This window comes from Empidonax traillii, unplaced genomic scaffold, assembly GCF_003031625.1.
Source record: "Empidonax traillii isolate 1590-97213 ecotype Southwest subspecies unplaced genomic scaffold, ASM303162v1 scaffold1708:size70891, whole genome shotgun sequence".
NCBI classification, from domain to species: Eukaryota; Metazoa; Chordata; class Aves; order Passeriformes; family Tyrannidae; genus Empidonax; species Empidonax traillii.
The window spans coordinates 1-12500 of record NW_020956901.1 but is presented as its reverse complement, the minus strand read 5'-3'; the positions used below and the strand labels follow the sequence as shown (position 1 = coordinate 12500).

Here is a 12500-nt window from a genome sequence, read left to right as displayed (position 1 = left end):
CCCTCCATCCCGAGTGGAGAGGCCGTTTCCCAAGTTTCGCCCGAAATACTGATTTCAAGGATATCTGTTCGTTTTCTCTCTCTGGCCGAGTAGAGCCCACGCCTGGCAGCAGTGCTTATGCATCCTGGCCCGCGCCAGAATCCGTGTCCCAAAGCGCTGGAGTATCCCCTTGGCCCACCCGGGAGGCTCCCACGAGCAGGGCCATCTCCCGGTGGAAGGACTCTGGTGGGCTTCGAGGGGAAGGAGCTGCTCTGGGCGGCAGCTGGAGGCCACTGGTGCTGTGGTGTCACCTCGAGGGGCTGTTGGGGGAGCGGGACTGCCCCTCTGTCGCCTTCCCTCCCTGCTCCGGGCCTGTCCCCACCAGGTATCCGAGGGCTGGCAGCCCCCAGGGGCTCTCCCCAGGTAGGGCAGGTCCCCTTCGACGGCTTTTGCCCGGAGCCCCCTGGCCCCGCTGCTCGCCCGCGGGAGGGGTGCTGGGTCTGGGTGCGGGGCCAGCCGGGGCGGCAGAGCGGGATGAAGGACGATTTCTTAAATTGTATTTCAGTGCGGGGTCTTTCCGGGTTAATGAGCTGACATCATGATTAAAGCTGACCATTTGTAATGTGTCGCGACCCTGTTGAAAAGCACTGAAAAGGTTAATGTGGTAAAACAGGACAGCACCTGCCCCTCAGAGGGAGAGGAGGAGCTGGAACACTTTTCCTAATCAATTAGTCCATTAATGAGTCTATCAAGTAGTTAAGTAGTTAAAGATTATGCCGCTGGTCTGGGTAACAGTCGTCATCTCGCTATACCTAATTATATTATAAGTACTTTATTCAATATACCAGACATAATATGGTGACTCGGAGTTAATGAAAATGTCATTTTAAAACGTCTTGACATTTGTCTCTATTGATTTGTATATTTCCATCTCATTCTTTGCTTTCCCCGATTTGATTTTTTTTTTTTTTTGGAGGGGGGTTTGCTTCTGGAGGGAGTGAACGACCGCACCGGGGAGGGGGAGGAATCAACAGCTGGGGCCGGCAGAGACCCCCGCCCCACATCGCTCGGGCAACCCGGGGTTAAAAACCCTGTGCCACGGCCCCTGCCAAGGCCAAGGATATTGCACCTGGACATGGATGCGATAAAAAACACCCGGATTTCCGAGCCGGAGCAGCGCTTCCCACTCGCTCCCCTCCTCGGGCTTCCTCCCCGGCCGTACGGGGGGCTGCAACAGCCCGGACGCGGACGGCTGCGGGCTCGGGGGCAGCCCCCACCCACGGACACGGGTGTCCACAGGGAAAAAAGGGCCCAGAGAGGGGGTTTCTCCCTCTGGAGTCGCAGCAGAGGGGAAATGGAGGCGGAGCGGGTGGGAGGCTCTACCCGGGGGCAGGGGGAGTGAGGAGTCGGCATCGCGAGGCACCTGGTGGGGGACCGGCCTGGTGCCTTCCATGCTGGCCCTTTACCGGGGCTCCTTTCTGGGGCTTCCCGGGGAGGGAAGCAGGCACCGATCTCATGCTGGTGACAGGGAGGCCCCAGCTCCCGGTTCCAGGCAGCCGTCGGGGCTCAGCCTCCGCCTGGCATCTCCGAGGAAAAGGGGTTGCAGGTCCCAAAAAAAGGCCTGAGGAGTCCCTCAGGCTTCCAGCCGCGGCTCCGTGCCTTATCGGGAAGGTGGAGGACCCCTGCGGGGTCCCTGCCCTGGGCCCCCTGCCCCACGTTCCCTTGGAGATAGGTGTGACAGAGCGGATGCCACCCGCAGGTTTCCCTTTCCAAGGACAGGGAGAAGAGCAGCGGCCGCTGTAATTTATCCCCCCTCCCGAGGGGAAGAGCCCCTGATTCCTTGCAAAGTTTATTTGGAAATGCAGCGGGACACCCCCTCCCTCCCTGCTCCCTACGGCTCCCAGACCGCGGGATGACAACGCGGCAGGCATTTCGTGGGACATTTGTTCCCGGCTGCAAATCCCAAGCTCTGGAAGGTTTCCCAGCGCTGCCGAGCAGGAAACGCACCGTGACAGGTTTTTTTTTCCCCTCCTCTAATGAGGAGAAGTGTAAAGATCCCCGGATATGCACAAGGTGTTTATCCCAACACCCCCCGCCCCTGGGGAGGCATAAGCCATTCAGCCCACGTCCCTCTCGCCCACTCGGGGTGGAGTGCAGGAGGGATGGCGGGCGCCCATCAGCCCTCCCCCGGGGGCGCGGGGTCAGTGTAGACCCCGGGGACCACGGTGAGGGCCCCGCAGGGGTTTCCCCCCGGCCTCGGTGCCTCCCCCAGGCCCCATCATTCCCGTACCCCGCGGGTTTCCAAACTTTCCGTGTCCGCCGCCGCCGTGATTGGCGCGGCGGAGGCCACCTCCATGCAAATGAAGCCCCGCCGCCCGGCGCCCGCAGATCAATAGGGACGCGGGGGAAGGAGCATGCATTCCGCCTGGGCCGGCGCGGGGACAGCCGCCCGCCGCACGCCCCGAGCGCCCCCCGAAACCAGCCCCCCGACGGCTCCCCGCGGGCTGCCGGGGCACCCCCACCCCGCGCCCCCTCTAAAGCGAGAGCTTCCTTCCTCTGCTTTCTTATGAACCCAGGATGAGCAGCAAAGAAGACCCGAGCAAGTGCTGTCCGGCTGCTGCTCCCATCTCCAGTTTCACCATCCAGTCCATCCTGGGCAGCGGCAGTGCCGAGCCCCCCCGGGAAGGCGGTGGCAGGGCGCCCGCCTGGCCCGCCCGCGCCAGGACCCTCTCCCTCTCCTCGGAGGATGAAGAGCCGGAGGAGAGCTGGAAGCACCGCGGCTGCTTCTGCCCCGAGGCTCAGGGCCCCGCCGAGGCGTGCCACAAGCACCAGCCCCTCAGCTTCACCTGTCTCGGTGAGTACCGGGATGGGATGGGATGGGATGGGATGGGATGGGATGGGGCGGATGGGACCCACCGGGACGGGCCGCGGCCCAGCCCCCGCGGGAAGTGGGAGGGGGGCACATGTCGCACCCTCTCTGCTTTCGGGGCACACAGGATTTGCGCCGTCCGTGGGTGATGCGGGGAGGAAGGAACTCCAGGAAAAATAGGGTGGCTTTTTAATTTTTTCTTTCCCACCACACCCGGGGTTGATTCCCCCAGGGATGTGGTGCCATGGATAAAGCTCGTTTTCTTTAGATTCTGGTTATTTACAGCACTCGGGCAAAGGGAAGAACGATGTTTAAATTTTTTTAGCATTAATTCTGAATAAACGGCGTGTGAAATGCGGTGCTGTATAGTAAAATCTGCCGGGTCGTGTCGGATAGGAAGGCTGGCACTCAGCTGCTTTCGCTGAGGCACGCGCACCCACCTGTCCATCCATCCATCCATCCATCCATCCATCCATCCATCCATCCATCCATCCATCCATGTATGTGATGGAGGGACGGGGGTAGCCCAGAAGGGAATGCCTTCTCGCCCTGCCGATTTTGTCTTCCACGAGGAACAGAGGCGCAGAGCGCCTGCCCAGGGTCTCGCCTCGCTCCGGGGCGGGGGGTTCTGCCGTCGGGGGTCCCGGTGCTGCCCACCGTGCGACCCCCGCGCTGTCGCTCTGTTGCAGGCAGCGCCAAGGGGAGCGGAGCGGCGGCGGCGGTGGCCAGCGCAGAGAGGGGGCCCTTCCTCTCGGCCCCGCAGCAGGACTGTAAGGACGAGAAGGAGAAGCCGCTGGGACCCTCCTCGCCCTCCTGCGGGGACCGGCAGCGCGACGGCGGGGACCGGCAGGCCGGCGCCGCCAAGAAGAAGACGCGCACGGTGTTCAGCCGCAGCCAGGTCTACCAACTGGAATCCACCTTCGACATGAAGCGCTACCTGAGCAGCTCGGAGAGGGCCTGCCTGGCCTCCAGCCTGCAGCTCACCGAGACCCAGGTGAAGACTTGGTTCCAGAACCGCAGGAACAAGTGGAAACGGCAGCTCTCGGCCGAGCTGGAGGCGGCCAACATGGCCCACGCCTCGGCGCAGACTCTGGTGGGGATGCCGCTGGTGTTCAGGGACAATTCCCTCCTGCGAGTGCCGGTGCCCCGGTCCATCGCCTTCCCCGCCCCTCTCTACTACCCCGGCAGCAACCTCTCGGCCTTACCGCTCTACAACCTGTACAACAAGATCGACTATTGAGCCTCCGCCCCTCCCGCCCCGTCGGGACCGGCACCAGAACCAGGAGCGGGACTGGAGCCGCCGCGGGGGTTCCGTGCGGGGTCTCGGGCCGCCCCCACGGCGGGGACACAGGAATCGAACTGATAGGGAGGGACGGGAGAACCGAGAGCCCCCTCCCGCTATCCTGCCACTTGAAAAGAAAAAAAAAATAATTAAAAAAGCGTTATTTCAGATCTGTAAATATTTTTAAAGAAAGAAAGGAAACAACAACGACAAAAAAAAAATTAAACCTCGTTTTAAGCCTCGTTTGTAAATTTTTTGCCACCTCGGTCGCGTGTCCCCCCCCGAGTGGGGGACCCCCGGCACAGGGGTACGCCCGCAGCCGGGACGGGATGGATCCACGGGGAAAACGACTTTAAACGCAGAGGGTTTATTTATTTTTTTTTCCCTGCATTTTTGCTCTTTATCTCGTTTCCTGCAGGGAATCCCAGGCCCGTCCCCTCCGCCCGTGGCCCCTCGGCGCGCTGCTCTCGGCTGGGGGATGAAGGGGTGTTCCCCGAAAAGTTTCGGTAACGGGGGCAGTGCTTGTGTTTCGGCATCCACGGCGGCTGCCCCACGTCGGAGGGGACGATCGGTCACTCACAACCCAGTAAATCCCGCAGCAAAGCGGCGATCAAACCGCGGCCACCGGCGCCGGTACCGACAGCGGGGATGGCGGGGGAGGGGGGGTGTCACAGCAGCAGCGACGAGGACAGCGGAAAAAAATACCAAAAAACCCCCCCCAAAACCAAACCAAAACAAAAAAAAAAACAAAATCCCCCAGCGGTAAATAACGCTGTTTCAGAGCAGGGAAGGAAAACGCTGTGTTTTAGCCCTTTGCCCGGGGGTCCCGGCAGCCGGGGTGGGATGGGGGGGGGGGCGAGGGGGGACGGAGGGACTCAATTCGGGTCTCTGTTTTAGGGGTAATAACTCCTATTTCGGGTTCGCACGTTAACGCTGCCGAACCCTACCGCTCTTTCCTCCCACACCAGCCCCGCGTGACTCCCCCCGGGGGAGCTCCCGTTATCGGCCGGGATGGGACAGTGGACAAGGAGGCAAGTCCCCCCATGCCGGCCTCGGCCCCGCCGGACTACAGCTCCCGGCGTGCCCCGCGGGGAAGGGGGGGGGGGGGAAGCGCGCGGCGCACGCCGGGCACGCGGCGGCGTCACGCGCGTTCGAACCGGCCAATCGCGGGGGCGGGCGGCTGTGCGCGCGCGCGGCAGGCGGCGGCGGCGGCGGAGGTGAGGCCGGGAATGGGATCGGGATCGGGATCGGAACCGGGAATGGGAATGGGAACCCAGAATCTGGACCGGGATCCGAACCAGGACTGGGGTCGGGATCCCGACGGGGAGCCGGACTCTGGGGGCGGCCTCACCCCCCCTCCCCCCGGTGCGGCCTCGTCCCTTCCCCGTTCCCAGGCCCTCCCTTCACTCTCTCCCCTTCCCTGCCCGCAGCGTCTCCCGCATCCCGACGTGCTTCTCCCCGGCCGGACCGTGACAGCGACCGACGCCCCGGCGGCTCTGCCGTGACTCCCGGAGGTTTTTCCGAGCGCCGCGCGGAGCGGCGGGAGGAGCTCGTCCAACATGAAAACGGTACGGCTGGATTTGATGTTTTCGTGTTAAAAGCGCGGGCTTGGCTCTCACCCAGGCGCTCTGCTTTGGTCGGGCAGCTGTGCCGAGGGGGGCTGTAAAGGCACAGGTTTCTTACCTGTTCGCTAAAAACCAGTTGTGGTTTTTTTTCCTAAAACTGAACCCCGTGTCTAACTCAGAATCGCAGTTTCAGCCTATAACGTCTTATTTTTTTAAGAGTTATTTTCTTCTGGGCCTCAACATTTTACCAGCACTTCGTTGTTTGAGGTGGGCTTGACTCCGTGGTTTGGAAATGCTGGTTGTGAAGCAGCTGTTTTTGTGCAAATGCAGAGCTCTTTGTGCGTTTATTTTTTTTTTTTTTTAGAGTGTGTTAGAGGCAGGATATATTTAAATTCTGATATTATGTATGTTTTTCTGGATTAAAAATACCTTTGGGAGATCCTTCCAGGTGTCTTATATAACTAACTTTGCTTCCTGGGCTGATTAATAACTCATACCAGGCCTCAAATAATACAACAACTTGTACCTCACATCCTTGTGTTTGCTGTTTGAGTTTTCTGGCACAAGTAGACAAGGCAATTACCACGTCCAGTCTAATTTTCCCAGTCTTGAATTCCTTTAGATTTTGTGTCTCTGGACATCCATCTAAAGCATTCACTGCTGCAGGTGATGCTGAATTCCTTGTAGTTTTCCTATGGAGAGATGTGTGGATAAATCTCAAGCCTCCCTTTTTCCAAGTATTCCCAAAGCAGAGCTGGAAGAAGGGGCTTAGAAAGAAGCTTTCATCTTATTAAAAGTGCTTTTTTCCCCCCTTCATTTCATGTTTAAATGGCAGAACTACCACTTTGTGTTGACACAGTGGGTGGGATTTTTGGGTTTTTTTTTGAAGGATGTCTTGCAGAGCACCTGCCAAAGCTCCCACTCAGGAAGTCTCTCCAGTGTGAGAATGTGTGTGTTGCTCACTTTATAACACAACTTGATGACTGTCCAGTTACTGACAAGCACTGAACTGGAATCACTGTGCCCTAAATTTCAACCTTGCCCTCGTTCATCTGCTCATCCTCTCCTGATTTATTGTCAGGGGTGTAATCTTACCTCTGCACTTGCACATCCAGATTCAGGAGTGACAGTGTGACAGAAAATCTGAAATAATTTACTTCTCTGCTCCTCTGGCATAAGGGAAATGAGCTGTTAAGGTTTTGTGAAGCCTTAAAAAAAATACACCTTAAGAAAAGTTTTGGTTGCTTTGTTGGTGTACACGTCACGAGCAATTTCTTTTAGAGTGTTTGCAAAGTTTGAACTGTTCTCCAGCTGGAATCTGCAGTTCATAGGCTCTGCTGTCCTTGGAATTTTTGTACATGCAACAAAACTGCAGTGGGTGCTGCAGTTGCCTTCAGAGTCACTGATCTGTCATTGAATGGTTGATTTTTTTTTTTTTTCTAGTCACATCACATTTACATGTTCTTTCTACATCATTACCCTACAGAACACAACCTCCCTTTCTTACCTGCCCTTTGGATTCTAAAAGAGGGGGAAAAAACATTTTATAGCACTTATGGAAACCTAAAGAATGGGAAGTTGCAGACAGCCCAGACCTACATAAAAGATAATCCAATTGCAATTCTTGGAAGATTGTGGCAGCCATACCAAATGAGGAACAAATCAACACTTTTTAGAGTTTTCAAATGAGACTCCTTTCTGCTTATATGTGTTTTTTAAAGTGACTTCTTGATGCTCACAGTAACTTTTAGATATTTAATTTAAAAAACGCAGTCACACACACGAGCAGAGCAAGGGAAGTACATTTGTAAGTAACAATATGTAAGATGATGATAATGTATTTGTGCTGTTTATCTGATGTTATATTTAGTATTTAGAGGTTCTCTGTAGGGGAAGGAATTTACTGAGGTTTTGGAAAGGGATTGAATGTTAGAGTTTGTCAGAAATCTGGGTGTTCTGATCTTGTGTGTCAAAGGCACTAAACTTTTGAGGCTTCCTTTGGGCTGCCTTGCAGGTGTCTGAGTTTATCTTGCTGACCTGCTGGGCCTATGCTCCTGTAACCACTCAGATTGTGTCTGTGCCTTTATTGTCTGCAGATGACGGGATCAAACGAGTTCAAACTGAACCAAACTCCAGATGATGGTATTTCATCGGTGAAGTTCAGTCCAAACACGTGTCAGTTTCTGCTTGTTTCCTCCTGGGACACGACTGTTCGGCTCTATGATGTCCCTGCCAACACCATGAGACTCAAATATCAGCATTCAGGAGCTGTCCTGGACTGTGCTTTTTATGTAAGTGTGGGAGGTTATTTTTAATTATTATTTTACAGACGTGCAGTGCCCAAGGTATGAGAAACTGTCACTCCCTGAAATTAAAGGGGAGAAAAACGCTACCTGAAATATAGGCTGAAAAATACAGTTCACTTCTGCCAATTAGCTCCTTATTTAATGAACATCAGTCCAGTCCTAAATGCAGGGATTGCCTGTGAAGGAGCAGGCACACAAGCAACTCACTCCTGGTACAAGTGGGAGGCAAAAGTGATTGAAGCTGGTTTGTGCTGTTTCTGGAGTGGTGAACTGTGTGTGTGCTCCTCACAAAGAGTTGTACTGGGAGGATAGAGCCAGAAATCCTTACCCGCAAGAAGTGCCCAGAGCCAATTAGTATTTTCTTTTTAACCTTCCCACACTGGGTTGTCCAGAAAACGCGGCGTTTTTCCAAGTGAGACATTTGTTAGGTCCTTGGTTTCTGTGTTTTTTTAATGCTCTGGGTTTGAAATGATTTGTAAGAGCCTCTAATTGCCTTTTAAATTTTTTTTTTTTTAGTTTTACTTTAAACTTAAAAAAAATACATGTAGCTCAAAGCACTTAAAAATTTGGCAGAGCTTCTGTTGTCTGCCTGTTTAAATCTGGGCCAGATCTTAACCCTTGTGTCTCAATTCCCATCTTCCCAAAACTCATGAAAGAGAGTTCTTTGCTGTGAGCCCAGGAAATGAAATGTATGTAGCAGCCATGGAAAATTAATGCAATGTCCTAAGGTGAAATTTTATGCTTTATAGGATCCTACCCATGCCTGGAGTGGAGGGCTGGATCAGCAGCTGAAAATGCACGATTTAAACACGGACCAAGGTGAGCAGATTGGGTAATGAATGGTCTCACCAGCTGGGCTAAACTTCAGATTTTTATATTTACATGAACAGGGTGTGTTTAAAGTTCTTTAGATGGGGGATATTTAAGTGTCTGGAGAGTAACTATTGGCCCTAATAAGTACCAGCTAAAAGCGGGGAAGAATCGGTCAGGTTACCAGAAAATTTGGTAGGTGCTTGTTGTAGGATGCCTCGAATTGCATTTCTGATGATAATCCTGAATATCCAAACCCCCATGTGCTGCAGTGTCTCAATTAGGGCGAATTAGCCAAGCTGAACTAAACCTGAACATGTTATTTTTCAAAGGTTTGTGATTTTAGTGTGTTTAGAATAATGATCTTTCATGGCAGAGGGTGTATAAAGCTTTTGCTTTGTCAAGCAGGGCCTTGTACTACATTTTGTTCCTAACAAAACATTGCTTGAAAATAACAGTTCCAGTGCCTTGTTGATGCAAAACGTGGAACTAGTTTGTCTCACTTTTTTTTTGTGTGTGTGTTAAAGAGAAAAGCAAATCTCAGCCAGACATAGTCATCAGAGCCAACCAATAGCCAGGGCTTGACAAACAAGTGTGAGCGGTAAAGTTTAAATTTAACAATCCTTTTCTTTGCCAAACTTGTGTTTCAGAAGTCTGAGCTATCCTTAGAGAGAGTCCTGGCATAGAAATGCACCCATGGAATGTCAGAAAATGTTTGTACTGCAGTAGAGTCCTTTTTTTATTCTTTATTTCACACATTCTGTGTGTTGGTAGGGCCAGTAAAGTTACAGTGTATTGTACTTTCTTACAGAAAACCTTGTGGGTGCCCATGATGCTCCCATCAGGTGTGTTGAGTACTGCCCAGAGGTGAATGTGATGGTGACTGGAAGCTGGGATCAAACAGTTAAACTGTGGGATCCCAGAACTCCTTGTAATGCAGGAACCTTCTCTCAGCCTGAAAAGGTACGTGCTGGGTGCTGGATTCCAGGGGACACGCTAAATAATGCAGGACGCTGAAACTGGATTGAATTTGTGAAGTTGTGTTTGATGGGTTTTAAGCTGTGAAACTTGCACAGATTAAGAGATTGGTGTTCGGAATATACTGAGATTTTTAGGGGAAGGCTTTGACCAGATTCTTATAACTGAAAATGAGTTTGAAAGAAAACGTTACAAACCCAGCAGCTTGGCTTAATTGTAATATTCACTATTGATTTCCTTAAGTGTTAAGATTTTAGGTACATCAGACCTGGCAGTCATAGGGTCTGATACAGGAGGAGGCTATTTACATTCCCCGAAATACTAATTTGGTTTTTCACTTGTGTTAAAAAATTGAACAGAATTTCTGGTGATTTACCTGTGCTGTACTAATGCCTAGTAAATTCTGACATTGTTCCAATACCGAAATCCTCTGTGCTAATGGGAGACTTGGAGAAATAAGGTAAAATTTTACACCTTCAGCGTTTTCTAATGGTCATGTGGTGTGTTAATCTTTATTGTGCTTACAGTGGTGTCACTGAGAGAATTAAACAACAGTAATTTCTGATTTTTTTTTCAGAGACTGCTAAACACAGGCTGGCTTGGATAATTTTACATACGAATATTTTTTTGCCTGTGCCTTTTTAAAATTTCATTTAGCACTGTGACATCCTATTGTCAAGTCCTAATTACGAGCCATCATTACATTCCCTTTGCCCCTAAATAGCTCTTACTTTTGTTCCAGCATAGCTGAATCTACTTCTGGTGAGACCTTTGTTCAGAATAAAGTAATTGCATTATTTCTAGTTTTGATTTATAGATGTATGTAGCATGTAAAGAACTGTGATAAATTGCTGCCAGAATATCATATAATGGACAGCCACAGTGAATCAAGCTGCTTATTGGTTCAGCAAGGTTCATTATGTCATTTTTTTAATGCTGCCTTTGATAAATGTGTACACCTACTCAACTGCACGACAACGGTTTCACTTGATTTATGGTTGTGTGGTGTAGAAAGAATACTCACTGTACAGGTGTGACATCAGTTTGTGGAGAAGATTTAAGATATTTAATGTTTTTATGCCTTTGTTTCCCTGCATGTATGCAAACACATTTTATATAATGTTTATTAATATTTTTTGGGGTAAATTTTTGTGTTAAAAACGAAGGGATACTTGAAAAACTGTCTTGTTGAAGTGTGTAACTACTGTTAGCTCAAAGTACCCTTACTCTTTTTAGGCATAATTGGGATCATCAGAAATTTTTGGGCAACTCCTCTGTGAACATTTAAGATTTTTTTCATCCTAAGATCTCAGTCTTAAGAGGGTAGTTGAGCAATCACATTTTATTGCAGGAATATCTGGTGAACAGATAAGGTTAAAGGAAGCTTTTTATATTTTTCTATTTCAGTGCAGTCTTACCAGAACCAACAGCTTTGCTGGGCTCTATCGGATGAATTAATTTCATGACACAATGCTTTTGACTAAACCTCTTTCCTTTTTCTTTTTTTTTTAAACATATATTCAGATTAACTACATCCCAAATAATAGTTGGAAACAACAATCCATCCACTGAATGTTTTAATGAGAAATTTGATAAGCCAAAATTAGAACCTCTGGACCCGTTTTTAGGGTAGAGCTGAAATTCCAAATCCATAGTCCTTTTAAATGTGTCAAGCGTATTGCTTTCTTGCATATCACATGATTTTATTAAACTATACAAAGCACCGTTTTTTTTAATGATTTCTTGGCAGTTTTATTTCACTTTATTAACACGAAACTCCACCTGAAGTGTTGAGTTTAAAAAGAAAACCACGTGGTTAGCAGGTGGAGGGAAACAGAGGGGAAAATGTGTGCTGTGGTATTGTAGGACTAACCTGCCTTAACAGTGGGAATGCAAACTGTACATACCAAGCAGAGATGAATTCCACTATCCATGCTCTTCCCTATCTGCCCCTTAGGGTTAGTTTTCCTTTTACCATTACATTCAATAAATTTAATGCTTTAAGCAGCTGCACACCACTGCTGTTTACCCCAAGTCTGAGCCCTGAACTGAAGCTGAAGGGAGTTCTCTGGCTAAAAACATCATTGTAACATCACCTGCTCGTTGCTGGCGGTTTATTTTGTCCAAACAGCGGCGGTTGTGCAGGTTAATAAGTGTTAACCGCTGTAAATGTTTTTTTTTTTGGAAGGTGTACACGCTGTCTGTGTCTGGGGACAGGCTGATCGTGGGGACGGCGGGCCGGAGGGTGCTGGTGTGGGATTTACGGAACATGGGATACGTTCAGCAGCGCAGGGAATCCAGCCTCAAATACCAGACCCGCTGCATCAGAGCATTTCCCAACAAACAGGTATGGCAGCCCTGGCAGGGACTGTGTTTCTGCTGAGTGCTCTTTAGGGAAATGGTGGTTTATTTTTCAACTTTTCTGCATCTTTCATTTAAAAAAAAACAATCCATGGATTTTCGGAATGTAGTAATTGAACAGGGAGAGGGGAGGCTTCTTGTTGCAGGTTAATTCTTTTTCGTAGCACAGTTTAGGAATCTTTGCCACCGACTTACTATTTTTATCTCCTTTTTGAAAAATATATTTAATGTATCACAATGCTGTCATGTAATTAAAAACCAAAACACACACATATACACCCCCCCCCCCTCCAAGTTGGGGAGAGAGAAAGCCCCAATTGGTGGTTCCTCAGCAGCCTTTTTGCTTCATA

General features: G+C 50.4%; 2 protein-coding genes across 2 annotated transcripts; both read left to right on the top strand.

Annotated features, from left to right (window-relative positions):
• Positions 1-2483: 2483 nt before the first annotated feature.
• Positions 2484-4295, top strand: HMX2 (H6 family homeobox 2). The gene is made up of 2 exons (XM_027908430.1): positions 2484-2833; positions 3538-4295. The coding sequence occupies exons 1-2, from the start codon at positions 2557-2559 to the stop codon at positions 4086-4088; spliced, it is 828 nt and encodes a 275-aa protein (XP_027764231.1). The 5' UTR covers positions 2484-2556; the 3' UTR covers positions 4089-4295.
• Positions 4296-5303: 1008 nt separating this feature from the next.
• LOC114070835 (mitotic checkpoint protein BUB3-like) lies at positions 5304-12141 on the top strand (the record flags this gene model as incomplete). The annotated part of the gene is made up of 6 exons (XM_027908425.1): positions 5304-5347; positions 5561-5698; positions 7792-7986; positions 8751-8820; positions 9623-9774; positions 11978-12141. Coding segments are annotated over exons 2-6 (590 nt in total), but the record flags the coding sequence as incomplete, so codon positions are not given.
• Between the last annotated feature and the right edge of the window lie 359 nt (positions 12142-12500).